The sequence below is a fragment of the Chrysemys picta genome, chromosome 16 (genome assembly GCF_011386835.1).
Source record: "Chrysemys picta bellii isolate R12L10 chromosome 16, ASM1138683v2, whole genome shotgun sequence".
NCBI lineage: Eukaryota > Metazoa > Chordata > Testudines > Emydidae > Chrysemys > Chrysemys picta.
This window is the reverse complement of record NC_088806.1, coordinates 1,748,050-1,775,347: the sequence shown is the minus strand read 5'-3', so window position 1 is coordinate 1,775,347 and position 27,298 is coordinate 1,748,050. Positions and strand designations below refer to the sequence as shown.

General features: G+C 61.9%; 1 protein-coding gene across 1 annotated transcript; it reads left to right on the top strand.

Annotated features, from left to right (window-relative positions):
- Window positions 1-463: 463 nt before the first annotated feature.
- On the top strand, window positions 464-26,257 carry LOC101946942 (GRB10-interacting GYF protein 1). Its single transcript, XM_065570464.1, has 27 exons — window positions 464-622; window positions 11,117-11,292; window positions 11,800-11,856; window positions 11,971-12,050; window positions 12,684-12,813; window positions 14,207-14,302; window positions 15,089-15,200; window positions 15,456-15,564; window positions 15,648-15,688; window positions 15,995-16,207; window positions 16,513-16,733; window positions 17,388-17,511; window positions 17,642-17,836; window positions 18,182-18,327; window positions 18,707-18,866; window positions 19,009-19,175; window positions 19,523-19,638; window positions 20,011-20,115; window positions 20,369-20,469; window positions 20,569-20,651; window positions 21,098-21,226; window positions 22,017-22,181; window positions 22,628-22,770; window positions 23,290-23,447; window positions 23,655-23,818; window positions 23,906-24,047; window positions 24,442-26,257. The coding sequence occupies exons 4-27, from the start codon at window positions 12,016-12,018 to the stop codon at window positions 24,492-24,494; spliced, it is 3,108 nt and encodes a 1,035-aa protein (XP_065426536.1). The 5' UTR covers window positions 464-622; window positions 11,117-11,292; window positions 11,800-11,856; window positions 11,971-12,015; the 3' UTR covers window positions 24,495-26,257.
- The last annotated feature ends 1,041 nt before the right edge of the window (window positions 26,258-27,298 follow it).

The window sequence follows — 27,298 nt, the reverse complement described above, 5'->3', positions numbered from 1 at the left end:
TGACATCACAGGGCCAGGCGGTGACATCACAGTGTGTCTGGCATTACCGGGCCAGGCGGTGACGTCACCCGTCTGGGGCGATGACGTCGCGGTCTCCCGCAGCCCAGGAGGCGGGAACCAGCAGTTTGTCGGGGGCGGGGGATGTCACGTGACCCGAGTCCCGCAGTGAGGAGTCGGCGGGCGGGGGGGGCTCTCGCGGGAGGGCGAAGGCCGTTCCCCGTCACGTGGTCCTGGCGGCGCGGGGCGGGGACGCCTCACGCGGAAGGGCGCACGCGCGCGACAGGCGGCGGTTGGGGGTGTGTGTGAGGGCGGCCCCGCCCCCCGTCTTGCCGCAGCCTCGCTTTGGAGGCGCGCGCGCGTGCGTGCGTCACGCGAGCCGAGCGGCGGTTTCTCCCCCGTCACGTGACCCCTTCGCCGCGGCCTCCCCCCCCGCGGTCCCCGGGCTCCCCCGTCACGTGACGCGGCGCAGCGCCGCCATCTTGGTACAAACACAAACAAGCGGCGAGAGGAGGCGGCGGCGGCGGCGGAAGCGGCGAGAGACCCGGAGCCCCCCCCCCCCCGCGGCCAGGGCCCCCCGGCCCCGCCCCCCGCCAGGCCCCGCCCCCCCGAGCCGGGCGCCGCGGTGAGACACCCCCCCCCCCCGCGAGCCGGGCCCCTCCCCCCCGCGGGCCCCCCCTCGCCCTTCCCCCACCCCCGCGCGCCGGGCCCGGCGCCCCGTTGCCATGGAGACGTCGCGGGGGGAGGGGCGCCCCGTAGGCCCCACAGCCCCTCCCTCTCCCTGCCCCCCCTTTGCCCCCAGGGGGGTCCCAGCTTCTCCCCCCCCCGGGTATGGGGGGCTCTGCCCACAGGGGGGTTCTGGGGGGTCCCCTGAGGCAGACTCCCCGAGGTGGGGAGGCCCCTGGAAGAGGTGGGGGGGGCTTTTTGGGGGTAACCCCCACCACACACTGAATGCTCCCTGGGCCCCCCCAAGACCCTGCGGGGGGGGGCTGCAGCTGGGGAGCTGGGTGTGAATCCCGGGGTGGGGCTGTTCGGCACATGCAGCCCCCCCCCCCCCCGGGGAAATGCCCCTTGGAAGTGGGGGGGTTTGCTCTGCCCAGGAACCCGCTTTTCTGCACCCCCTGGTGAGCTGCGGAGACCCCCCCTTCCCCGCGTCCCTCTCGATGTGCCTTGGTCCCCCGGATCCCCCTCCCCCCGTCCCCGCTTGGGTCCCCCGCCTGGCTTTGTCGGACCTCTCTGGTTACCCCACTTGCCCCAGAACTGGGGGTGGGGGCCAGCTTGGGAGAGGGGCTTGTTGCGGGCGCCTCTGAAGCCCTCTTATTTCTTGCTGTCCAGGCCCCTTTCCCAGGCTGTGTCGGGGGCTTTCTCTTGCTGCCCCCTGGGGGGGGGTACACCCCAGTGTGTGTGTGTGGGGGGGATGTGGGGGGTGTGTGTGTGGGGGGGATGTGTGGGGGGTGTGTGTGTGGGGGGAGGTGTATGGGAGGTTTGTGGGCTGGGTTGTCTTGAGCTCTTTCCCCGTCTTGTGCAGCCTCGGCCTTTTTGCCTTGATCTGTGTTGTCTCCTGGATGAATGTCCAGCCCCCCCCCCCCCCCTCCTGATAGTTGCGGGGCGCACTGAAAAAATATGGCGGCGCAAATGGAGTTGAAATAACCCAAGCATCAGAAATCGGGCCCCCCCACCCCCGTTGTGCCGGGCGCTGCACAGACCCCCCCCACTGGTGGGGTGCTGCGGGAGGGAATGAAAGATGGCAAAGAAGTGTCTGACTGTGGGTGCAGACGGGCAGGTCGGCGGTGGTTCGTTGGGGGGAAACACACGTTGGAAATAAGGTGTCAGTTTTTGACAGGACAGGTAATGAAGCGTTGGGACAGCAGACCCAGGATCGAGGTGGATTCCCCGGCCGGGATAGGGCGGTTTTCCTAAAAGGCTCGCTGTAGGGCTGCCTGCTGGGGCAGTTCTCTGGCCTGGGTGTGCAGGGGCTCTCCCTAGATTTTTTGCAGTGGTCCCTCGTGCCCTTGCCATCCGACTACGCCCACCACTCCAGCGTCTGGGGCAGGCAGCCTCCGGGCCACAGCGGTGCTAGGTAACCGTCTGGGGACACACACGCAGGGTGTTGTGTCAGGTGCTGCATGAGCGCAAAGCGCTGTTCCTTGCCCCATAGAGCTTGGCCTAGATGAAGGATGTGTGTGTGTGTGTGTGGTGGTGGGGGGGAGGAACCAAGGCACGGTGATGGGAAAGCGATCACACAGTTGATGGTGACAGCGGAGCTGGAGAGAGAACCCAGGGGTCCTGACTTCCTCTGTACCGGGCGCTGTACAAACCTGTGCCAGAAGTGTCCTGAGGTCCTGTTGGTTTAAAAAGCAGATGAAGTCCTGGACGGTGTGAGGTCTTGTGCTCATGCCGCCTCTGCTTTGCTGCCGTAGCGTCTGCCTGTCTCCTAGTAACGCATGGTCAAAGGGGGGGTGTAACCACCAGACCCCAGTGGGGCACCTGAAAGCTGCCAGCCTAAGAGAGTAACTATGGTCTGCTAGGTCTGTTCCCTCTCTGTACCGCCGGGGGGATCCAGACATGGCCACCAGGAGAATGTCGGGATTACATCTTGGCGCTCAGTCTCCCAGCTCCGGGCGCCGCATTTCAGTGTCGTCATCTCGCTGCCCTCAGAGAGGCCGGAAATGCAATTTTCAAATCCGAATTGGGGCTGGGTTCGGGGTTATCCAAGAGACGCTTAAGAGGTTCCTTGATCCCGGGCTCTAATGTGGGGCGAGACATTCAGACTCAAAACAAGTTGTGGGTTTGTCCTGGGGCGGGAAATTTAACTCACTGTAACAACTGCCTCAGTGACCCACCTCCTGGAGTCTGAATCAGGATCGGGGGATGTGTGTGTGTCTTTTTAAAAGATACGCTCAGCATCTCAAGTGGAAATGGTGGGTTTGGTGCAGGATTCCTGGGGCGAACGTTTTCTGCTCCGTGCTGGGCGGCCAGTCGGATGAGACGATGTAATGACCCCTCCCGGCTTTCGGGTGCCTGAAAGTTCATGCTCTGTGGAGTTGGCATGAGGCGCGTGTGTTATAACTGCGGCCATGCGTTCATTCTGGTGGTGGAAATTTATGCGGGATGGTGCGGGTGAAAAGGGTCGGGGGCTCTGAGTTAAAGTTGTCAAGAAATTTACCCTCAGTTCATGGAGGTGTAAATTTGAATAGGTCATCGTAATTAGTCTTTATTCGGAGGATCCCGCTCTTGGCCCCGGGTACTCTGCATGTGGTGCTGTACAAACACCGAGTAGTAGATGGTCCCGACAGACGTAGGCAGAGTCAACAAAGTGATGGCTGAAACTGTCACGGTAGTGCCACAGTGAGGTGGGTTTAGTTGCGGGGGGAGGGAGCTGGATGGGGCAGGTGTGGGGGGAAGCAGAGATGGGATAAAGTGAAGGCTGGGTTTGGAGCACAGATGTGGATATGATGGAGGTCTATATAATCATGACTGGTGTGGAGAAAGTAGATAAGGAAGTGTTATTTACTCCTCATAACACAAGAACTAGGGGTCACCCAATGAAATGAATAGGCAGCAGGTTGAAAACAAACCAAAGCAGTATTTCTTCACGCAACGACCAGTCAACCTGTGGAACTCCTCGCCAGAGGACGTTGCGAAGGCCAAGATTATAACAGGGTTCAAAAAAGAACTAGAGAAGTTCATGGAGGATAGGTCCATCAATGAGTCACTTGATGATTCCCTGTTCTGTTCATTTCCTGTGGGGCACCTGGCATTGGATACTGGCTAGACGGACCTTTGGTCTGACCCACTCTGGCCGTTCTTATGTATGCTTGTGTGAACTGAGTATTTGAATTGGGCCAGGGATATAGGTTGGCGTTAAGGCTGTTTATTTTTTTAAACGTGCCAAGAGGGTCGTGCACTATTATTAAGAGGCTTGGAAGGTTCGATTTCTATTATAAATATCTGTCATTGTCTATTTCACGGGACACACGCAATCCATGGAAAAAATATTTCCCTGGATAGTTGACATTTCCAGACAGGCAAAGTAAGGATAACGCTGCTTGAGAACTTATCCTTAAATCAAACTAAGAAGTTCTCAAGCAGCATTTTTCTTACTTTGTCCATGAATTTCAATTATCCATGGAAATATTTTTTTCCGCGGATTGGGTGTCTCCTGTGAAATTGACGTTGGTTTTGACCGTGACGTTGACGATGTGTTTTAACGGTTCTAAAGCTTTAACTTTTTGAATATCCCTTTGTGGTAATTAAATGATGACTGACTGGCCCCTCTGAATTTCCTGCCAATGTGAACATTTAAATTGATTAAAACCGCAACTGTGCAATCAAAATAATGCTTAAAAATAAATCATCCATCAAAATTATTTAAAAAAATCCAAACCTGTTTATTAACTATTGGGTATATTTGAATGTGTATCTGCTTTCCTGGAATCTATTCACTATTGATTTTTATATTCGGGCATTTTAAAATATTTTTATTGATTTTTTTTTTTAATTCACAGTTGAGGGGAAATTATTAAATTGTTATTTAATGACAGTAGATGTTGAGTCAAAAAGTTAAAGGTTTCTAACCATTAGAACACATTGTCGACGTCCCGTGTCAAAACAGACAAATTCTAGTAAGTTTTCAAGCAGCGTTTTTCTTCTTTTGCCAGGCTGTACATTTCTGTTATCAGTGGAAATATTTTTTTCCTGGGGTTTGCGTGTGTCTGGTGAAATTGATGTTTACCAGCATTTACTGATAAAAATCCAAGCCTGCGTACATAGAACAAGGAGTCAGGGCTGTTTTTATGGTCCGGTGAATAGATTTGTGCTTTAACTTTACAGAGCTGCCGTTAGCTTCGAGTTTAGGCAGCCTTTAGGTCTTGCTAGACTTGGGATCACTACCTGGTTTGTATTGCTACTTTGGACATTTTTACTAGAGCTCTGCTCAAGCAGAAATTAACTCTCCGGGCAGCGTCACCCAGATGGTCAGACTAAATCAGTGATACTCCGGCTGCCGCTCGTGAGCTGCAAGTGGCTTTATAACGCGTCTCCTCTTTGCAGCATGTGATGTGATGTGATATAATTATTATCCAATCAGGATGCTTTTTTACTACATTGTTGACCCATGGTAGTTGATAAAATAATAATACTTGGTCAGCTGTTTTGTTGTGGGAATATATGAACATGATTTCCCCATCATACTGTTTAAATATGAATCTATAGCACTGTAGTAAATGAAATGGTATATTCGTACCGCTGTGGCTCATTTGGGTAATGTTGATTGCTAATTTGGCTCTCTGAGGACAGGAGAATATGAGGATTACGATCGCCTCAGGGAACGGAGGTTGTTCATAACTCTGAACAAAACGTTCCGGTTGTTCTTAAAAGTTTACAACGGAACATTGCCTTCCTGCGGCTTTGAAACTTTACTGTGCAGAAGAAAAGTGGTGCTTTTAACCATCTTAATTTAAATGAAACAAGTGCAGAAACAATATCCTACTTTGTCAAATCTGTTCCAAACGAGGTGTGTCGTAACTCCGAGTTTCTCCTGTATCTCTGGACTAGATGATTCCAAAGACCTGGGGGGTGGGATCCTTCGTTACTTGGAGCAGAGAAGAGCAACAAAAATGATGAATAGTCTAGAACAGGGGTTGGCAACCTTTCAGAAGCGGTGTGCCGAGTCTTCATTTATTCACTCTAATTTAAGGTTTCGCGTGCCGGTGATACATTTTAATGTTTTTTAGAAGGTCTCTCTCTATAAGTCTATATATTATATAACTAAACTATTGTTGTATTGTAAAATAAACAAGGTTTTCAAAATGTTTAAGAAGCTTCATTTAAAATGAAACTAAAATGTTGATCTTACACCGCCGGCCCGCTCAGCCCACTGCTGGTCTGGGGTTCTGTTCACCTAGGCCGGCAGCGGGCTGAGCGAGACCTGCGGCCGGGACCCCGGCTGGCAAGGGTCCGGCAGCCAGAACCCCAGACCAGCAGCGGGCTGTGTGGGGCCGGCGGCCAGGACCCCAGACCGGCAGTGGACTGAGCGGCTCAGCGCACTGCCGTTCAGGGGTTCCATCCACCGGCTCCTGCCAGCCAGGATCCTGGCTGCCGGATCCACTCAGCCCACTGCCGGTCTGGGGTCCCAGCCCTCCCCACATACAGTGGGTACCTACCTTCTCCCTGGTTCTGGCCATTCTCTTCCTCTCTCTGCACTGAGCTGAGGGTGGCAGTGCACTGAGCACAGGGCTGGGGGTGAAGGGTCGGGCCAGGAGCTAGAATGAGGGAGGGGGCTCAGGGTTGGGGCAGGAGGTTTGGGTGTGGGGCACTTACCTGGGCAGCTCCCATTTGATGCGAGGGGTGCAGACGGGAATGTGGGGGGGGGGGTGCAGGAGCTCCCGTTTGGTGCTCCGGGTGAGGGTGGGGATGTGGCGGGTGCATGGGGTGTGGGGGGGCTGGGGATGTGGGGCAGTGCAGGTGTCAGGGCAGAGGGGGGCTGGGGATGTGTGGGGGTGCCAGAGTCAGGGCTAGGGTTGTGGGGGTGGGATGAAGGAGTCAAGCAGAGGGCTGGGTGTGTATGGGGGAGGTACAGGGCTCAGGGCAGGGGTCTGGGGTGTGTGCGGGGCTCAGGGCAGAGGGCAGGGTGTGTGTGGGGGGGCAGGACTCAGGGGAGAGGGCTGGGTGACTGCCCCCCTAAGAACTCCCAATCCCACAGCTCCTTGTCCCCTGACCACCCCCTCCAGAGACCCCCCCACCGTAACTGCCCCCCCTCAGGACCCTCCTTGCTCCCTGTCCCCTGACTGCCCTGACCCCTATCCACCCCCCGCCCCCTGACAGACCCTGGGACTCCCATGCCCCATCCAACCCACCCTGCTCCCTGACTGCCCCCTCCAGAGACCCCCCCCCATCCAACCCACCCCGTCCCCTGACTGCCCCCACGCCCACCCCTTATCCAACCCCCCCGGCCCTGGACCCCTTACCATGAAGCTCCACGCAGAACCTGATAAGCTGCCCCGCGGGAGCGCGCAGCCTCGGCCCCCAGAGCTCTGTGCACGCGGCGGCAGGTCTCCGGGTGAGCGGGGAGCGTCTTTCCCTCCCCGCGGAGCCGAACGCTGCCCCGTGGGAGCACGCAGCCCCTACCCCCAGAGCGCTGCGCGTGCGCGGCGGCAGAGCTCCAGAGGAGAAGAGAAGGCGCGGGAGGGGCCAGAGCGCGGACCCCACGGCTTGCCGTGCTGGGAGAGTGGGGTCATTTGCCCACCCCGCGGGGGAGCGGAGGGCAGTGGAGAGCAGGCCGGGCTGGGCAAGATTTTTAATGGCATGCTGGAGTCCCGGCAGGCTCCAGCGTGCCATTAAAAATCGGCTCGTGTGCCGTCTTTGGCACGCGTGCCATAGGTTGCCGACCCCTGGTCTAGAAAACTTGAGCGATGGGGGAAGATTGAAAAACGTGGGTTTGTTTAGTCTGGAGAAGAGAAGACTGGGAGGGGACATGATCACTGTTTTCAAGTACATAAAAAGTTGTTACGAGGAGGAGGGAGAAAAATTGTTCTCCTTAACCTCTGAGGACAGGACAAGAAGCAATAGGTTTAAATTGCAGCAAGGATGGTTTAGGTTGGATATTAGGAAAAACTTCCTAACTGTCAGGGTGGTTAAGCACTGGAATAAATTGCCCAGGGAGGTTGTGGAATCTCCATCATTGGGCATTTTTAAGAGCAGGCTGGACAAACACCTGTGGGGGATGGTCTAGATAATACCTAGTCCTGCCTTGAGTGCAGGGGACTGGACTGGAGACTTCTCGAGGTCCCTTCCAGTCCTACGAGTCTATGATCTTTGAAACCAAAACTTGGGTTTCTTTCCAAACCCGCTCTAATTCCGCCCAAAGTTCTGGGTTTGCGGCTGGCTGAAATTCTCTAGTTTGGGGGCGTTCGTCGATTGAGTCAAAATGAGTGAGACAGCGTCTTTGATTGGACTATCTTTTATCGGACCAACTTTGGGCCGGGAAGGAACCCGGAGCGTCTGAGCTCCATCCGAGTTTTGGGGTAGATTGTTGAGCAAAAGTGGTTAACCCACGTTGCGAGAGACCACTTAAAATGGGATTAAGGGTTAGCTGGCGGCCGGGGATGCGAGGAAATTGAGACTTAAAACCAGTGTCTGATGCGATGGTTTTTAGCGTCAAATTCGTAACTCCACTCAAGCGCCCGGGCATGTCTTCCGAAGGGGACCGAGCGGTCAGACGCGGAGTGACAGCTGGCTGGTGCTGTCCTTTCTCGTGTTTTGCCCTGAGCTCTCTGGAGAGCGTAGTGATTGTCTGGTTTCACCCACGTAGCTGTTACTGGGGCATTCGAGGCGCTGGAGGAGGTACACCCCATATTGCGATCTGCGTGGCTAGGACCCGTGACTCTTGACTGGTGTGTGGTGGGGAGTATATCATTCATGGCCTTATAGACTCTATTAAGTCCCCAGTTCTTTCGCATCCTTTTCAAAACGTGGACCCCAGGACGGGACACATTATTGCAGGATTGGTCTCACCACAGCTGTATGCGGGGGGAGAAAAATCTGTCTCCCTACTTCTCTGGGAGCTCAGCCTAGATTATTAGCGTCTCCAAGGCCCGGAGTCCGTTGTCTGTCTGAGGTGTAGCAAAACCATCCCATCTTGATTTAAAAACAGCCAGCGATGGGCATAATGCTTGGGCTTCACCTCTCTGTGAAAAGCAACACAGGGTCCTGTGGCACCTTTGAGACTAACAGAAATACTGTGAGCATAAGCTTTCGTGGGTAAGAACCTCACTTCTTCAGATGCAAGTGAAGAAGTGAGTTTCTTACCTCTCTGTGAGTTTAACACAGCTGTTACATGTCAGAGTCGCCATGTGGTGATTGTTGGGGGCTGAAATTTTTCTGGAAGGGTGTGTGTGTTTCAGACTTGAGACATCGGAAGGGGGGGTGCGAGTTGGATTGAAGGCACTGAGCACTGATCCCTTGAAAATCAGACAAGTCGGGGGGTCCAAAATCGTCGCTCGCTTTTCACAACTTCGGCTGTCTATTTTGTAGCTTGTACCGAGATGGAGAGGGGGCCATACTGGGTTAGGGTGGGGTGGGGAGGCAGGATTCCTGGGTTCTCTCCCCAGCTCTGGGAGAGGAGTGGGGGCTGGTGGGTCAGAGCAGGGGGAGCTGGGAGCCAGGACTCCTGGGATCTCTCCCCGGCTCAGGGAGGGGAGTGGAGGCTGGTGGGTTAGAGCAGGGGGGGCTGGGAGCCAGGACTCCTGGGTTCTCTTCCCCGGCTCTGGGAGGGGAGTGGGGGCTGGTGGGTCAGAGCAGGGGGAGCTGGGAGCCAGGACTCCTGGGATCTCTCCCCGGCTCTGGGAGGGGAGTGGGGGCTGGTGGGTTAGAGCAGGGGGGGCTGGGAGCCAGGACCCCTGGGTTCTCTTCCCCGGCTCTGGGAGGGGAGTGGGGGCTGGTGGTTGGAGCCGGGGAGGGATGATGGGGGTATCTGTCTTCACGTTTTGTAGAAGGAGCCGGTCCGACCTCTAACTGTGATAAGTTTCTGGTGTCTGTATCACAGCTAATGTCACGGACTGTGGCCCCGATTGTGCCAGGTCCCTGCCCCCAAGAGATTACAATCTGTTTGTTAAACATGAGTAAAAGTCAGAGGGGGCTTTTGGGGCTGGATGAGAGGGAGCTGAGCATGGGTAACTTCAGCGTGCCGGGGAGAATAGCTTCCTGGAAAGAGTCAGAACACCGCTGGCTTTGGGTTGACAAGTCCGAGGGTACGTCTTCACTACCTGCTGTATCGGCGGGTAGCAATCGATTTATCCGGGATCGATATATCGCGTCTCGTTAAGGGCCCCGTTGTGCCGGGCGCAGTCCAGACACACGGCGAGAGACAGACCCTGCCCCAGCTGAGATCAGGGCCCGTCGTGCCAGGTGCTGCCCAGACACATGGCAAGAGACAGACCCTGCCCCAGCTGAGATCAGGGCCCGTCGTGCCAGGGGCTGCCCAGACACACGGCGAGAGACAGACCCTGCCCCAGCTGAGATCAGGGCCCGTCGTGCCAGGGGCTGCCCAGACACACGGCGAGAGACAGACCCTGCCCCAGCTGAGATCAGGGCCCGTCGTGCCAGGTGCTGCCCAGACACACGGCGAGATACAGACCCTGCCCCAAGTCAAAGGAGGCAAAGGCAGGCTTCTTCTCTCTGTTTTGGTCTGCGTGGTGCCTGGAATAATGCAGATCCCTTGCTCTCGGCCGGGGTGGGGCCCCTTGCCGAAGTATCACAAATGCCTGGCTGGGTTACAACCCCCCCGGCTGGTAAATCGCCTCCCCAGGCCTGTGGTTGGGAGGGGCGCCCTGGTTCGAAATGATGCGGCAGTTTCCTGTCGGGTTCTCGCTCCGGGGGCTTTGCCTCCGAAAGGCCTTGGCCTAGGGGGTAGGAACCTGATGTTTGTGAGTTGTGGGGCAAAGTGTAGTGGTTAGAGCAGGGCGGGGCTGGGAGCCGGGACTCCTGGGTTCTCTCCCCGGCTCTGCCTAAGCGCCCCACAGTTTGGCATTTGTCCGTTAGCTCTCGGCGGTGGCTCTACCAGAGGATTGGCTGCTTTGCCCTTTGTGGTTTCTCACAATCTTGACATGAGTGTTATGCAACCTCCCCTCCCCTCCCCCCCCCCAGGCTGGACTGGCTGGGCCCAGCTGGGTCTCTGACGGCACCGGGGGAGGCGGACGTGGCATTCTGGTCCCAAAGAGCCTGTGGAACTCTCAGCACCCGCATCAGCATGTGGCAGGGACTCAGGAGTCCTGGCTTCCAGGCCCAGTTCTGGTTTGGGGGCTGGTGGGTTAGAGCAGGGGGGGCTGGGAGCCAGGACTCCTGGGTTCTCTCTCCAGCCATTGGTGATGATGGGGAAAGTCCCGTTGCCTTACTTCCTGCATAAAGGACAGCACTATGGAAGCTCTATGTTCCTGTGCCCTCCAGTGGCTGGGATGGGAATTGCTCCCCTGTGTGTCCTATACCCTATACTGCTGACTGGAGAATCGCCTCCATCCCACGTGCTGGGGGCTACGCTCTGCAGGGTACAGGGGTCTGAAGCCAGTTCTCTCCCAATCCGTCACCGTGTGGACTAATGCTCCCCCTCTCTTCCCCCCAGCAGCTCTTCCCAATGTGAATCCGGCTTCCGACTCCGGCGTGGGGGGAGAAAGGCCCAGCAGCCTCATCAGCACCCGTGCTCAGCTAGCGACCCGGCCAGACGGGCGCCCGCAGATCTCCCCACCCTCGGAAATCCCCCCGCCCCCAGCGCGCTCGGACCCACAAGCCGCTGCCGTCTGGGTGAGAAACACTTTGATGGCTGGGGAGAGATCCCAGGAGTCCTGGCTCCCAGCCGCCCCTGCTCTGACCCACCAGCCCCCACTCCCCTCCCAGCGCTGGGGAGAGAACCCAGGAGTCCTGGCTCCCAACTCCCCCGCCCCCTCCATTCGCCTAGACTGTGGAGCTGGTTCCCGGGGAAGGCATATGGAGGATTTGGGGGGTAATGTTGGGGAGTGGGGGGATGGGCTAGAATTATTTATCCCTTATGTAATGTAGATGTCTGAAATGAAGCAGTGTTTTGGGGGGCCAATGGGGAGTGGCTGACAGCCCCCCCTACCTTTTCCCCTCCAGCACTCCCCCTCCTGCGGGGGGGGGGAGGGCTCACCCCTTCTGAGCCCCCACCCCTTCTGAGCCCCCACCCACAGTTGATCTGCACTGGTAAGGCCTGGGGAGGGGGAGACAGTGGGGGCGGGGGGATAGTCCTTGATCCTAACCCTGCGCCCCTCGGGTTCTGTCTCCTGGCTGCAGGTTCAGCGCCGTGGGCCGAGCCTCCTACAGTGAGGGGCGTGGGGCTGTAGCCAGCAGGTAAGGAAGGGGGGTGGGGGGCTGTGAGAGGTCGGGGCAGGGGTCAGGGAGCCCAGAGCGACGGGATGGGGGCGCCCCACCTTTCATCACCCGGTTTCCTTCCTCGCCATCCAGGTCATAGGACAACAGAAGCTAAACCTAACGCACACGCAGAGGGCGATGGCCGCCGAGACGCTCAATTTTGGACCGGAATGGTGAGCACGGGGAAGTGGGGGGTAGGGCCCAGAGAATGGGGAACCTGGGGGGGGCGCAGGGAGCCGGGGATCCCTAGAGAGATCCACAAACACCGGTTGGCCCTTAACTTTGGGGCAAAGAAGGTGATAATTAAGCTACTAGACCCCTCTCCCCAAACTGGGAGAGAACCCTGGAGTCCTGGCTCCCAGCCCCCCCTGCTCTGACCCACCAGCCCCCACCCCCCTCCCAGAGCCGGGGAGAGAACCCAGGAGTCCTGGCTCCCAGCCCCCCCCCCCATTCTAATCCACCAGCCCCCACTCCCCTCCCAGAGCTGGGGAGAGAACCCAGGAGTCCTGGCTCCCAGCTCCCCCTACTCTGACCCACCAGCCCCCACCCCCTCCCAGCACCGGGGAGAGAACCCAGGAGTCCTGGCTCCCAGCCCCCCTTGCTCTAACCCACCAGGCCCCACTCCCCTCCCAGAGCTGGGGAGAGAACCCAGGAGTCCGGGCTCCCAGCACTCCCTACTCTAGCTCATTCTAACTTAATCCTGAAGCCCCCCTTGAAGGCTCCTTGCGGCCTCGCTCTGCGTATGTGGCCGTGTGTCTGCAGAGCCTGGCCCCGTCGCTGACTCTGTCTGTCCCGCCCACCCCCAGGCTCCGCGCGCTGTCCAGTGGGGGCAGCGTGGCCTCCCCCCCACCCTCTCCTGCCATGCCAAAGTACAAGCTCGCGGACTATCGCTACGGCAGAGAAGAGATGCTAGCACTTTATGTCAAAGAGAACAAGGTGCGTGTGTGTCCGTGCCCCGAGGCTTCCCGCACGCCGGGCAATGGGGCGGAGCAAGGCTGCCCAGTGGGGTGCTGCAGAGTATTGCTCCTGAGGGCATTCTGCGCCCAAAAAATTAAAAATTCTGCGCCCCCAGAAATCAAAATCCTGCGCACAATATTTAAAAAGTCTGCAAATTTTATTTGGCAAATAAATGTGGAGGCTCCAACTTGACAGTGGGGAGCACAGGCCACTGGCTGCACAGAGGTGGGAGTTCCCCCTGCAGCTCCCACGCCCCCTGGGACACGGACTTGGCGGTGAGGCTGCACCCGATCCAGCCACAGCGCAAGGACCAGCCCGGCCCCAGAAACACCCCGGGGCCCTGCCCCTCTGTGTCAGCTGTGGGCAGGCAGGCTCAGCAAGGCAGGATCCAAGTAGGGGGGGGGTGCATGGGGGTTCTGTGTGGGGCAGTCTGGGTGCGGGCGGCTCAGTGGGGGTTCTGGATGCACAGGGGCTTGTTAGGGGTTCTGGGTGCAGTGGTAATGGGGCTCTGCAGTGGGGGTTCAGGTGAAGGTGGTTGGGGCTGAGTGGGTGTTGGGGGCTTAGTGGGGGGTTCAGATGCAGAGGGAGTGGGGCTCATCCTGGCGGGGGTTCTAAGTGTAGGGGGGTGATGAGGCTCACCATGAGGATCTGGCTATGAGGGAGTCTGGATGCACGGGGGTTGGGCAGACGGGGGAGCAGCTCCCTGTACAGGCTCCCTCCCCCTGCAGTTGAGGAGCGATGGGTGCAGGAAGTGTGGGGTGGGGAGTTTGCAGAGCTTCCTGCAGCCGGGGGAGAAATCTGAGGTGGGTCTGACCCGGCCCCGGATGCCGTGCAGGGAAAGAGGAAGTCCTGTCCTCACCAGCCCAGCCAGGACTAGAAGCTGAGATGGCACAGGATAGGAGCCACCAACCGGGTCCCCAGTCCCGCCCCCTGCCCCACAGTGATTTGCCTCTCTGCCACCTGCCCTGGGCACCCGAAACGTACTGCTGGGGGGGGGGGGGGTGTCACATGACCACTCTTGTGGCATCCCTTTGCTTCCCCGTCAAAGTCATTTTTCTGCGGGGAATCAAAGAAATCTGCGGGGGACATAAATTCTGTGCTTGCGCAGGGGTGCAAAATTCCCTCCGGAGTAAAATACACCAGGGCCCATGGGATGTCAGGTGACCAGGGGGCGGGGAATGGGTTGGCATGAGGGCGCCTGGTGTGACCCTGGGGTCCACCTTCGAGGTTCGCAGGGGCGTGTGAGCCCCAAGTGAAAGCCCTGTGTCTTGGGAGGGTGAGGGGGTGACCCTGCCGTGGGGGGGGGAGGGGCGGGGCAGGGGAAGTTCGCTCCCAGCCGCACCCCCCAGCTGCTCTCTCCGCACCCGCCCAGGTCCCGGAGGAGCTCCAGGATAAGGAATTCGCTGCCATTCTCCAGGAAGAGCCACTGCAGCCGCTGGCCCTGGTCCCATTAACGGAGGAGGAGCAGGTAGTGGGGCGGGGGGGGGGCACCCACTGCTTGTGTCAGGGGCTGCACAAACCCATCCCTCCAACAGAGACAAAGCACCCCCTTATGACTGAGATCCCCAGGGGCAGTCCTGGGGATGGGGCATGGGGTCTTTTCCCTCTAGGGGCGCCGGCTCCCCCCCGGCCCCAGGGCGGGGACTGGCTGGCTCAGGGGGGCGGGGAATGGGGCAGGGGCCTGGCCCCTCTAGGGGGCGCCGGCTCCCCCCCGGCCCCAGGGCAGGGACTGGCTGGCTCAGGGGGGCGGGGAATGGGGCATGGGCCTGTCCCTTCTAGGGGGTGCCGGCTCCCCCCCCGGCCCCAGGGCGGGGACTGGCTGGCTCAGGGGGGCGGGGAATGGGGCATGGGCCTGTCCCCTCTAGGGGGCGCTGGCTCCCCCCCCGGCCCCAGGGCAGGGACTGGCTGGCTCAGGGGGGCGGGGAATGGGGCAGGGGCCTGTCCCCTCTAGGGGGCGTCGGCTCCCACCCGGCCCCAGGGCGGGGACTGGCTGGCTCAGGGGGGTGGGGAATGGGGCAGGGGCCTGGCCCCTCTAGGGGGCGCTGGCTCCCACCTGGCCCCAGGGCGGGGACTGGCTGGCTCAGGGGGGTGGGGAATGGGGCAGGGGCCTGGCCCCTCTAGGGGGCGCTGGCTCCCACCTGGCCCCAGGGCGGTGACTGGCTGGCTCGGGGGCGGGGCATGGGGGTACCAGCCCCAATCTGGGGCAGGATCTAGTGATGTCTGTGTGCTAACCCGCCCCCCGGCTCTGTTCCAGAGGAATTTCTCCATGTCTGTGAACAGCGTGGCGGTGCTGAGGCTGATGGGAAAAGGAGGTGGAGCCGCTCCCGCTGGAGTCTCCCGGGGGAGGGGCAGTACCCGGAGCCGAGGTATCTAGGGGGAGATTTGGGGGTCCGGGGCCCAAGATCTGGTGGGGTATGGGGTCGTGGGGATAATAGGAACCAATAAGGGGGGGCTGTGAATGGGAACTGGTGGGGATGGGGCACAGGTGGGTGAATGGGGACTGCGGGCGGGGGGCTCTTCCTGGCTCTCTCCCCGCCCACCCCACTGGCAGGGGGATCGTGGGTGGGGGGCAGGGACGCCCCCCATTTTCAGGCCAGGGTCTCAGCGCTCATTTCCCCCAGGCCGGGGCCGAGGTGAGAGTGGGTTTTACCAAAGAAGTCCGGAGGAGCCAGAGGGGGCGTTCGGGCGTGGGGCCCGGGAGATCCACCGCAGCCAGAGCTGGGACGACCGGTGAGTGTGGGGGGCGTGGGCTGGGGGGGACCCGTGGGGACTGGGGGGCCAGGCTCTGACCTCTCCCCTTCTCTCTCCGGCAGGGGCGAGCGGCGGTTCGAAAAGCCGACCCGGCGGGATGGAAGTAGGTGGCTCCTGGTTGCCTGTGGGGAGAGATTTTGCGGGGGGCTGTAAGGGGGACACCCTGGGGGACCCTAGGACTGGAGGAGGAGGGGGTCCCCACAGTCATGCCCAAGAACACCGACACCTGGAGGAAGAGGGGGCTCTGCCCCCCAGGGAGCTACCCTTCTTCCAGGTGCTCTGCTGGGGGGCGGAGGGGCTCCCCCTTCTCTTAACAGCTGCCCTGTAGGTGGAGCTGACCCCCTGCTGGTTGGATGGGGGGGGAGCGGACATGTGACCCGGCCCCCCACTGATTGCCTCTCCCCCGCAGCCCGGGCTCCCTTCGAGGAGGGGGCTCCACTCCCCCGCAAGGACTACGCCCGCTCGGACAGCAACAACTGGCGGACGCTGCGGGAGGAGCAGGAGGAGGAGGAGGAGGGGGGCGGGGGCACCGGCCCCACCCCCGCCGGGGCGGCCGTGGGGGGCAGCTGGCGGCTGAGTGGGGCCCGGCGCGAGAGTGAGCGCTGGCGGTCGGCCAGCCCAGGTGAGGTCCCCCGTGGGCAGAATGGGGGGGGGGGGGAATCTGAGGGCTGTGGGCAGGGCCTGTGGGGGACCTCCCCATAATGGGGTGGTAGGTCTGGCAATAGGACAGACTGGGGGCGGGGCCTTTCGGGGGACCCTCCCCATGGTGGGGTGGTAGGCGGGACCATAGGAGGGCAGGCTGGGGGCGGATCATGGGCAGGTCCTGCCCCCGTTGTGAGTCTGTGGGTGGGGCCGGGAGCACCCCTCGAGGCAGCCTGGCAATGAGGTGCCCCCCCGCTCAGCGTGTGCGCCCCCCCACCCCTCCAGATGGTGCGCCCCGCTCAGCTGGCTGGCGAGAGCACCCTGAGGGCCGGCGCCGCAAGTTCGACTTCGACTTCCGGGAGCGGGAGGAGGAGCGGGGCGGGCGGCGGCACCGGGGCAGCGACAGCTTCGAGGACGACAAGGACGGGCTGCCCGAGTGGTGCATGGACGACGAGGACGAGGAGATGGGCACCTTCGACTCCTCTGGTGCCTTCATGCCCCTCAAGGTACCCGGCTCCCGGCCCCCCCCATCCTCCCAGAGCCGGGGAGAGAACCCAGGAGTCCTGGCTCCCGGCCCCCCCTGCTCTAACCCACCAGTCCCACTCCCCTCCCAGAGCCAGGGAGAGAACCCAGGAGTCCTGGCTCCCAGCCCCCCCTGCTCTAATCACCAGCCCACACTCCCTCCCAGAGCCAAGGAGAGAGCCCAGGAGTCCTGGCTCCCAGCCCCCCCTGCTCTGACCCACCAGCCCCCCACTCCCCTCCTAGAGCTGGGGAGAGAACCCAGGAGTCCTGGCTCCTAGCCCCCTCTGCTCTAACCCACCAGCCCCCACTCCCCTCCCAGAGCCGGGGAGAGAACCCAGGAGTCCTGGCTCCTAGCCCCCTCTGCTCTAACCCACCAGCCCCCACTCCCCTCCCAGAGCTGGGGAGAGAACCCAGGAGTCCTGGCTCCCAGCCCCCCCTGCTCTAACCCACCAGCCCCCACTCCCCTCTCAGAGCCGAGGAGAGAACCCAGGAGTCCTGGCTCCCAGTCCTGTCCCTGGGGTAGCTCCTGCTGTCAGCTGGGCGGGGGAGTGGGCAGAACAGTGGGATGCTTCCCCCCCATGTACTTGGGGATCCTGGCTTGACCTCTGACCCCCCAAGCCCCTCCTCCTCTCTGACAGAAGAGCCCCAAGGAGCCAATCCCTGAGGAGCATGTGTTCGACTTCCATCCGTTGCAGGAAGACGATGAGAGGTCGGAAGGGAAGGAGGATGCTGAGCCCAGCTCGAAGGAGGCCCCCGAGAAAGGTAAGGCGGGCGGGAGGCTTTGGAGGACCCCACTGCACCAGGGTGTGGGAGGGGTGGGGGGATTGGGGCAACCCCCCAGATGGTAACCCGTTCTCTCTCTCTCTCTCTCTCTCTCTCTCTCTCTCTCCAGAGGCCTGGAAGGATCCCTCGATGACCCCGGAGGAGAAGCGATGTTCCCCGCCCGGCGCCCCCTGGCTGTCGGGCCCCCCCTTTGCTGCTACTGTTGCCACTGCCACTAGTGAATGTGAGAGTGCCCCCCTGGGGGGCTCGGACCCCACCGTGCCCCTCAGCACCTGCGACAAGGAGCCGAAGCCTGCTGCGGAAGGTACCAAGCGGGCGGGGGGATGGGGATGGGCTGCTGGTTGTCTCCTCCATCCCAAAATGCATTGTTCCCTCTGCAATGCTTCTCTGGAGCTGAGCGCTGCCTGAGTCTGCTGAGAGCCTGAAACAATCGCTTCCTGGGTGCCTTCATGAAGGGTGTTCACTCTGAAACCTACTAATGTCTGCCCAACTACCTGTGTCTGCCAAGAGCCTGAAATGACAGCTCCCAGAGCGGTCACGAAGGCTACCAAGGCGGGGGTGGTATTATGGGGGAGGGAGGATCTGAGCTCCGGGGGTGGGGGGAAAGGGGTAACAAATTCATGTAGTGACCCCTTCCCTCCTTCCCCAGGGGACCCAGGCGTCCTGGGCCTCCCGTCGCAGCTCAGCACGGGCGCGGTCTCCACCCTCTCCTCCCCTTCCTCCACCACCAATGCTGCTACTGAGTTCTCCATTGGAGACGCCGAGGACGACGATGGGATGAAACATCTTCAGCAGGTGAGCGGGGGAGCCCGTATGCCTGGGTTCTCTCCCTGGCTCTGGGAGGGGAGTGGAGGCTGGTGGGTTCGAGCAGGGGGCGTTGGTAGCCAGGACTCCTGGGTTCTCTCCCCGGCTCTGGGAGGGGAGTGGGGGCTGGTGGTTAGAGCAGGGGGGGCTGGTAGCCAGGACTCCTGGGTTCTCTCCCCGGCTCTGGGAGGGGAGTGGGGGCTAGTGGGTTAGGGCAGGGGGAGCTGGGAGCCAGGACTTCTGGGTTCTCTCCTCCCCACTCCTGGCCTGTGCTCAAGGTGGGAGCAGCACAGACATCAATCCCCCCCAGATTTGGGGGGCCAGGGCCCGGTCTCACCTTGGTTTCTTCCCCCGCTTCCCCCCCCCCCAGGAAGCAGAGAAGATGGTGGCCTCGCTCCAGGAGAGCTCCATGGATGAGGAGCGCTTCACCCAGGCCATCCAGGAGCCGCGCAACACGGCCGCTGCCCTGCCCCTCTCCCACGAGGCCGCCATGAAGTGGTTCTACAAGGATCCTCAGGGGGAGATCCAAGGTGTGGGGCCGATTGGGGTGTGGGGGTCAGGGCAGGGAGTCCCTGGGTAACCGGCCACCTCGCCCCAGAGGAGGCCGCATCTCAGCGCGGGGCGAGGGGGTCCCTGCGTGAACACCCTTGTTTGTGCCTCTCCCCCCCGCAGGGCCCTTCACCACGCAGGAGATGGCGGAGTGGTTCCAGGCCGGCTATTTCACCATGTCGCTCCTGGTGAAGCGCGGCTGTGACGAGGGCTTCCAGCCGCTGGGCGAGGTGATCAAGATGTGGGGAAGAGTGCCTTTCGCGCCTGGCCCGTCGCCGCCCCCGCTGCTGGTGAGCCGAGCCCCCCGGGATGGGGTGCGCCCCCTCGCCCAGCCTGGGGGACCCCCCAGCTCCCCAAAAGCCCAGCCTGCCGCGCTCGGCACTCGCCTGCCCCGAATCCCAGAGCCGCCTCCGGCGACTGCCCGGTGTGTCCAGAACGGGCCAGATCCTGGGAGATCCCGCTCGGGCCAGCCCCGGGGTCTCTCCTTTGTCCCCCCCATATACCTTTCGGGGTGCCCCCACAATCCTTCGGTAGCGTCCGGTGGCCGGAGTCATAGCCCCCCCCACACCCCCGTTTGTGAAATTGGCGCCCCTCCCCGTGGGGAGCCCCACAGCCTGTCTCTGCGCTTGCCCCCTAGGGGAACCTGGACCAGGAGCGGCTGAAGAAGCAGCAGGAGCTGGCGGCGGCCGCCCTCTACCAGCAGCTCCAGCATCAGCAGTTCCTGCAGCTCATCAACCGGTACCTGCCGGACAGGTACAGTGCGAGCGCCGCGAGGGGGCTGGCGTGGGGCGCAGGTCTGACCCCCATCACCTTCCCCCCTTGGGCTGGTCCGACCCCTGTGTCTGGACCGTCGCTTCCCCCCCTTGGGCTGGGCGTGGGGCGTGGGTCCGACCCCCGTCACTTCCCCCTTTGGGCTGGGCGTGGGGCGTGGGTCCGACCCCCATCCCCTTCTCCTTCCTTGGGCTGGGCGTGGGTCCGACCCCCATCACTTCCCCCTCTTGGGCTGGGCGTGGGGCATGGGTCCGACCCCCATCATCTCCCCCCCCCCCCTTGGGCTGGGCGTGGATCCGGCAGTGGGGGTCCCCGGCGGGGGCCCGCAGTGACTACCCGGCGCTCTCCCCGCAGGCCGCAGTTCGCCCAGTGCGCACTGCAGCAGAAGCTGGCAGCCGGCGACCTCACCCAGCAGCAGCTCACGGCTTTCCTGCAGCAGCTGCAGGCTCTGAAACCCAGGTGAGTGACCCCCCTGGCCAGCCCCCCGGACCCCCACAGCCCCCCAGTTCCCCACACTCTGATTCATCCCGCTCTCCTGCTGCCATCTGGGGTGGAGCAGGGGGCATGCACACAGTCTGACTGGCCAGGACGCCTGGGTTCTCTCCCCGGCTCCGGTAGCTGCCTCATCCTGGGGGTGGCTGCAGCTCTGTCCTCCCAGGGGCGCTGTGGGGGGCGAGCGCAGCGCTGAGCAGGGGACCCCCTTGCCTTGCAGAACCGGGGAGCAGAACCTGATCCCGGCGATGAACCGATCCATGTCCGTGCCAGACACAGGGTCCCTGTGGGACGCGCATACCTCAGCTTCACAGCCTGCAGGTAAGGGGGGGCAGCGTGGCGCGGGGGGGGGCGGTGCAGCTCCGGGGGTGTTCCGAGGGGGGTGCCGCGCCGGGCCTGACACTCCAGTCTCTCCCGCAGGCGGTGAGGCCAGTCTATGGGATATACCAATTAATTCTTCAACTCAGGGTCCAATCTTAGAACAACTGCAACTGCAACAGAAAGTAAGTGCCGGGTCCCCGCGGGTCAGAGCCAGGACGCCTGGGTTCTCTCCCCGGCTCTGGGAGGGGAGTGGGGGCTGGTGGTTAGAGCGGGGGGGCTGGGAGCCAGGACTCCTGGGTTCTCTCCCCGGCTCTGGGAGGGGAGGGGGGCTGGTGGTTAGAGCGGGGGGGGCTGGGAGCCAGGACTCCTGGGCTCTGTCCCTGTCTCTGGGAGGGGAGTGGGGCCTGGTGGGTTAGAGCAGGGGGGCTGGGAGCCAGGACTCCTGGGTTCTCTCCCCGGCACTGGGAGGGGAGTGGGGCCTGGTGGGTTACAGCAGGGGGCGTGGCCGTCGTTCGGCAGAGGGGCTATGTGGGATCGTGGCGCTGCCGAGTGGGTGGCGGGGGGGGGGCTCTCTGGCAGCCTGGGGCCCTCCCCTCACCCACCCTGCCACCTTCCCCCGGTGCCGCAGCTCCAGGAGCGCCGCGACGCGGAACTCAGGGCTAAGAGGGAGGAGGAGGAACGCAAGCGGCGCGAAGAGAAGCGGCGCCAGGAGGAGCAGAAGCGGCGCGAGGAGGAGGAGCTGTATCGGCGGAAACAGGTCAACGCCCCCCTGACCTCCACAGACCCCTTCTCCCGTGGGACCCTGGCCGGAGATCTAGAGACCCCCACCCCTGCCCTGCCCTGGGTTCTTTCCCCAGCTCTGGGACGGGAGGGGGGCTGGGAGTCAGGACTCCTGGGTTCTCTCCCCGGCTCTGGGAGGGGAGGAGGGGGGGCTGGGAGCCTGGACTCCTGGGTTCTCTCCCCGGCTCTGGGACAGGAGGGGGGCTGGGAGTCAGGACTCCTGGGTTCTCTCCCCAGCTCTGGGACGGGAGGGGGGTTGGTGGTTAGAGCAGGGGGGCTGGGAGTCAGGACTCCTGGGTTCTCTCCCCAGCTCTGGGACGGGAGGGGGGTTGGTGGTTAGAGCAGGGGGGGCTGGGAGCCAGGACTCCTGGGTTCTCTCCCCAGCTCTGGGACGGGAGGGGGGTTGGTGGTTAGAGCAGGGGGGCTGGGAGTCAGGACTCCTGGGTTCTCTCCCCAGCTCTGGGACGGGAGGGGGGTTGGTGGTTAGAGCAGGGGGGGCTGGGAGCCTGGACTCCTGGGTTCTTTCTCCTTTAGTGCACCTCTGGGCGTCAGTTTACCCCTGTGTTTTAGGGGCCCTGGTCTGCTCTCCAGAGGGATTGTGGGGCTCCCATGGAAGGTGGAGACCCTGGCTGTCTGAGGGGGGCCATTGCCCCCTCCTCCGGCGCCCACAGATCCCCACTTGGTGGTCCTGGGGGAAGCCGAGGGTCGTGTGGGTGACGTCCCCGGGGCTGGGCCGGCTGCCCCCAGTAACGCCCCTGCCCCCGCAGTGCCGGCAGCAGGAGCTGGTGCTGAAGCTGCTGCAGCAGACCCAGGCGCAGAGCGCAGCGCCCTGGGGGGGGCTGGCCAAGCCCCCCGGGGGCATGAAGGCCCTGCTGGAGCTGCAGGAGAGCGAGCGGCAGCTGCACAAGCAGCAGCGGGCGCAGCAGAGAGCGGTGAGTGGCCCCACCCCCAGGATCTCCCCGGGCCCGGCCTCCAGCCAGGCCCCGCCCCCAGGATCTCCCCGGGCCTGGCCTCCAGCCAGGCCCCGCCCCCAGGATCTCCCCGGCCCGGCCCCCAGCCAGGCCCCGCCCCCAGGATCTCCCCGGGCCCGGCCTCCAGCCAGGCCCCGCCCCCAGGATCTCCCCGGCCCGGCCCCCAGCCAGGCCCCGCCCCCAGGATCTCCCCGGCCCGGCCCCCAACCTTCCCCCATCACTATGACCTCCTATGTCCTGCCCACAGCCAGGCCGGTCCCCTGCTCCCCCCCATCATCTGGGGAAGTACCTTCCCCGCCCCAGTCACAGTGCTCGCCCCACCCAGGAGTAGTGTCCCTGAGCCATCCCCTGTGGAACGAGCCGCCCCGCCCCAGAGGTGGCCGCACCTCAGCTCTTTCCCTTCCCAGCACGGGGGCCTCGGCTTGAGCAGCCCCTCGCAGTGGGGCGCCGACTCCAGCCCGCTCTGGAGCAGCCATGAGAAGTGGGACGAGGGCGTCAAGAACCTGAGGAGCCTGGGCCTGAAGAGCAGCCGCAGCAGCCCCTCCCTCGGGTGAGCCCACGGGGTGGGGGGGGGGCAGGGGCTGCGGGTCGGGAGTGAGGGGCACCAGCTGGGCTGGGGTGGCTGCGGGTTGGGAGTGAGGGGCACCGGCAGGCCTGGGGGGGCTGCGGGGCGGGAGTGAGGGGCACCGGCAGGGCTGGGGCGGGAGTGAGGGGCTGGGAGTGAGGGGCACCGGCGGGGCTGGGAAGGGCTGCGGGGCGGGAGTGAGGGGCACCGGTGGGGCTGGGAGGGGCTGCGGGGCGGGAGCGAGGGGCACCGGCGGGGCTGGGAAGGGCTGCGGGGCGGGAGCGAGGGGCACCGGCAGGGCTGGGGGGGGCTGCGGGGCGGGAGCGAGGGGCACGGGCTGGGCTGGCAGGGGCTGCGGGGCGGGAGCGAGGGGCACCGGCGGGGCTGGCAGAGGCTGCGGGGCAGGAGCGAGGGGCACCGGCAGGGCTGGGGGGGCTGCGGGGCGGGAGTGAGGGGCACCGGCAGGGCCCGTGGCTCTCTCTGACTCTCCCCGCCCCGGCACAGGGACAGCTACGGGGGGCCGAGCCGGCAGAGCCGGAAGAAGACGGACGAGGAGGAGAAGCTGCTCAAACTGCTGCAGGGGATCCACAAACCCCAGGACGGCTTCACGCAGTGGTGTGAGCAGATGCTGCACGTCCTGAACAGCTCCAGCACCCTCGATGGTATGCCTGCGCCCGGACGCCTGGCTTCCGTGCGCCCCTGGGGGGAGGGGCTGGGAGCCACTGGAGTCCTGGGCTCAGTCCCCGGCTCTTGTTTCCTCGCTTCGGGCCTGTTTTCCGCAGCTGTCAGGCCTTGTTGGTGGGTGGGTGCTTGGGGGGTCGGGGGGCGAAGGGGGCTGGCCCTCCTTGACCCCCCTCACTCCCCTGCAGTCCCCACGGTGGTGGCGTTCCTGAAGGAGATGGAGTCCCCCTACGACGTTCACGACTTCATCCGCTCCTACCTGGGCGACACGGTGGAAGCCAAAGAGTTTGCCAAGCAGTTCCTGGAGCGGCGCGCCAAGCAGAAAGCCAGCCAGCAGCGCCAGCAGCAGCAGGTAGGGGGCGCTCTCCTCTCACCGCCTGGGGGGCGGGGCTTGCCAAGGGGCAGGGCTCCACACTAATCCCTCCCCCCTTCCCACCAGGAAGCCTCGTGGCTCAGCTCCGGCAACCTGCCCTCCCCGTTCCCGGCCAACCACGGCACCAAACAGCCGCCCTTCGAGGGCAGCCAGCCAGTGAAGATCAAGAGGAGACCGATCATGCTGCACGCTGACCCCAGCATCCTGGGTAGGGTGGGGCACGGACGCCTGGGTTCTCTCCCCGGTGCCGGGAAGGGAACAGGGGCTGGGAGCCAGGACTCCTGGGTTCTCTCCCCAGCTCTGGGAGGGGAGTGGGGGCTGGTGGGGGGGGCTGGGAACCCGGACGCCTGGGTTCTCTCCCCGGCTCTGGGAGGGGAGTGGGGGCTGGTGGGTTAGAGCAGCCGGGGCTGGGAGCCAGGACTCCTGGGTTCTCTCCTGACTCTGGGAGGGGAGTGGGGGCTGACGGGTTAGAGCAGGGGGGGCTGGGAGCCAGGACTCCTGGGTTCTCTCCCCAGTTCTGGGAGGGGCGTGGGGGCTGGTGGGTTAGACTGGGGGGGGGTCCGTGTAGCCGATTAACCCCTCGTGCCCCGCTCTGCCCCCAGGCTATTCGCTGCATGGTCCGGCCGGCGAGGTGGAAAGCATTGACGACTACTGAAGTCTTGTAGCAATAGGAACTCTGCTGCCTTCTTAACCGATTCAGTCTTACCTGAATGTGCACTGCGAAAGGACGAGGCGGCCGTGCTGGGCCCTCCCCTTTCCTCCGCCCCCCCAGCGAGCAGGGGGCACCGGGGCTGGCGGGGGGGCAGGGTGACGCGCGCGCTCGGATCAGGGGGCGCCGGCGACCCGCCTTCGGAAGAGGAGTATGTGTGAGCACTTCTTTCTCCAACACACGAAGCACCTTAAAATGCAACCCGCTGATGCACTTTATCAAGACTTTTTACAAAGAACTGATTAAAAAAAAAAAAAGAAAAAAAAAAAGGTTTTTTTTGGTGATTCTGGAGGAAATTTTTATAAAGAAACTTTAAAAAAAAAACAAAAAAAATCGCTCTAGGAAACACTGTTATTTTCACACGGGGACGAGGAGAGACGTGAAAATTCGCGAAGGGGAAAAGAGAAGATTTCATAAAAAAACAAAAAAACACAAAAATAGCAAAACTTGAAGAAATGCACTTATCGCCCAGCCCGCTTTCCGCGAGCTGGCCTGGTTCTGCCTCACGCGGTGGAGCCGGATGTAAATATCGCTAGATACAGAGCTCCGTTCTGGAGATTTGCTCTCGCCAAGAGGCCATGTCTGTTTTTCTCTTTTTTGGAAGAGACACGTTGCGTGTTGGTTTTTTTTGTTGTTGTTTTTGAAAGTTGCACAACCGCGAAACAACCGACTTCCCCTTCCCTGGTGGTGCCCGGCCGCAACGGAGCTGGCCTGGGAGGAGTAACGCTAACCACGGCGGTTGACTGCAGTCGCCGGAGCCGGGCGCTCTTCCCGCCGGTTCCTGCGAGCTCCGGCTACTCACCTGGCTTAGGGAGAGCTTCTAACCTGCAAAGCTCTCCTGGCTTCCTGCCAGTTCCTGTCCCACGGCCGAGCTCCCCCCGTTACTGGCCGATCAGACGCCTCGGAGCTCCCCCGTTACTGGCCGATCAGACGCCTCGGAGCTCCCCCGTTACTGGCCGATCAGACGCCTCGGAGCTCCCCCGTTACTGGCCGATCAGACATCTCGGAGCTCCCCTGTTACTGGCCGATCAGACGTCTCGGGTGGCTTCCTGCAAGCTTCCAGGCCTTGCAAACTCCCTGCAACAAGCTCCGCCTCCCCGGCTGGATTTCTTCTACAAGCTCCGCCTGCCTGGCTGGATTTTCCCCCACAAGCTCCGCCCTGTGAAGCCAGCCTCCTGTGAATTGTGTCGCTGCCCAGCTGAAAGGAAGATGATTTCTTCTGCACATGTTTTTTTGGGGGGGAAGGGGGGGTTGAGAGGCCCCTTTTTTATTTTAAGCTCTCTGGGCATCTCATTCATTTTGCCTTTCCCCCGCCTCGTTAGACGTGCGCCCCCATCCCAATGGCCCGTGTGGGGGGGCAGTTGGTTTTTGTTTTTGGACGGAGGAGCATTTTTGTGCGTGCGGCAGGTGGGGGGGCTTGACCCCGCCCCGCACCCATTTATGAATGTATCTTTGGACAAGAATTGGAAAGACGAAATCCGCTGGCCCCTCCCGGCACCCCGGATCCACGTCAATAAAGCTCCAGTCATGCTCTCTTGAGAGATTTTTGACAAACCGAGACCCAGTTGACTTGTCTGTGACCGATCCCCCACCCGCAGAGGTGAGAGATTTCACTCTCTGATACAGCTGTACAGATTTTGGAGGGGAGGGAGAAGTCGTTCGTTTGTTCATTTTCGTTTTTTTTAAATTTGGGCTTGAATATTTTTTTTTTAATTGCGCGTATGGATCTGTTGTTTCTTTGTTTACAGACCGTCTCTGGGGCGTTGTGTCTCACGGGACGGTAGCCACTACACAGGGTACCTTTCCGAGTCGAAATCTTCCCGAGGAGGAGACGTTTTTATTTTATTCTCCCCCCCCCCGGCAAGTTATCCCATTGGAAATCAGTGGGCAGGAGGGGAGAAAGTTCTCCCGGCCTTCGCGCGAGATGACATGCAGCTTTTCCCCGGTTGTGGCAAGCCAGGAACTGCGCTGTGAATGCCGCGTGGCAGGCGGCACGCCGAATGGCCGAACTACAGTTTCTTGCGTGTGTTCTTCCTTCCCCCCCCCAAGTGTTTGTATTTTTTTTTTTTCAAACCAGTGCAGCTTTGGGGGTTAACCCCCCCCACCCGTTGGGTTTCCGTTTGTTTTTTAAACGTTCGTGGTTTATGAATTTTTCAATCGACCAAATGGCAAAGACACTTGTTTTGTTTTTAAGATGTATGTCAAAGGTTGGGGTTGTTTTTTGGGGTCAGGGACCTCTTTGGTTTTGGTAGGCCCTACAACAAATACTGTGAGGTTCCATGGTTACTGTGTTAGCGGGGAGAGGGGGGGGTCTTTCCTCCCTTCACCCGGTCAATGGATCAAAGGACACAGGATTTGGATGTGACCTGATCCGGTTTTTCACCCCCCCTCCCCCATCAGTCAGTATTGGCCTGTAGTGGCCTCCGCGCGGCCAGCGTGCAATAGGCCGCCGAAGGATTTACTCCCCACCCGTTTGCTGTGTCACGGAAACCCCACCCGCGGGCGAGGGTCCGGCGTCTCGGGCCAGCGAGGTTGCCGGGGAACCAATGAGCTGACGGCTTCCTGCATCTGGCTGGGAGCCCCCCCGCCCCCTTGGGATTCTTGGCGCAGCGGGGGACAATCCGGCGCCCCGGGATCTGCAGCAGCCGGCTCACCTCAATCCCGGGCTGCCCCCCTGGACTGGGCTCAGGTGGGGGGCGACCAGGAGCCACCGTTCGTGTTTGAATTTGCCACAAGAATGTATTCGGTGA

Excerpts from the sequence above, each read along its gene's own strand:
- LOC101946942 (XM_065570464.1), top strand. The coding sequence starts at position 12,016 with ATGGCCGCCGAGACGCTCAATTTTGGACCGGAATG. Across the intron at positions 15,565-15,647 it reads AGCCAGAGCTGGGACGACCG|GGGCGAGCGGCGGTTCGAAA; the intron begins GTGAGTGTGGGG and ends TCTCTCCGGCAG. Across the intron at positions 20,652-21,097 it reads AACTGCAACTGCAACAGAAA|CTCCAGGAGCGCCGCGACGC; the intron begins GTAAGTGCCGGG and ends CCGGTGCCGCAG.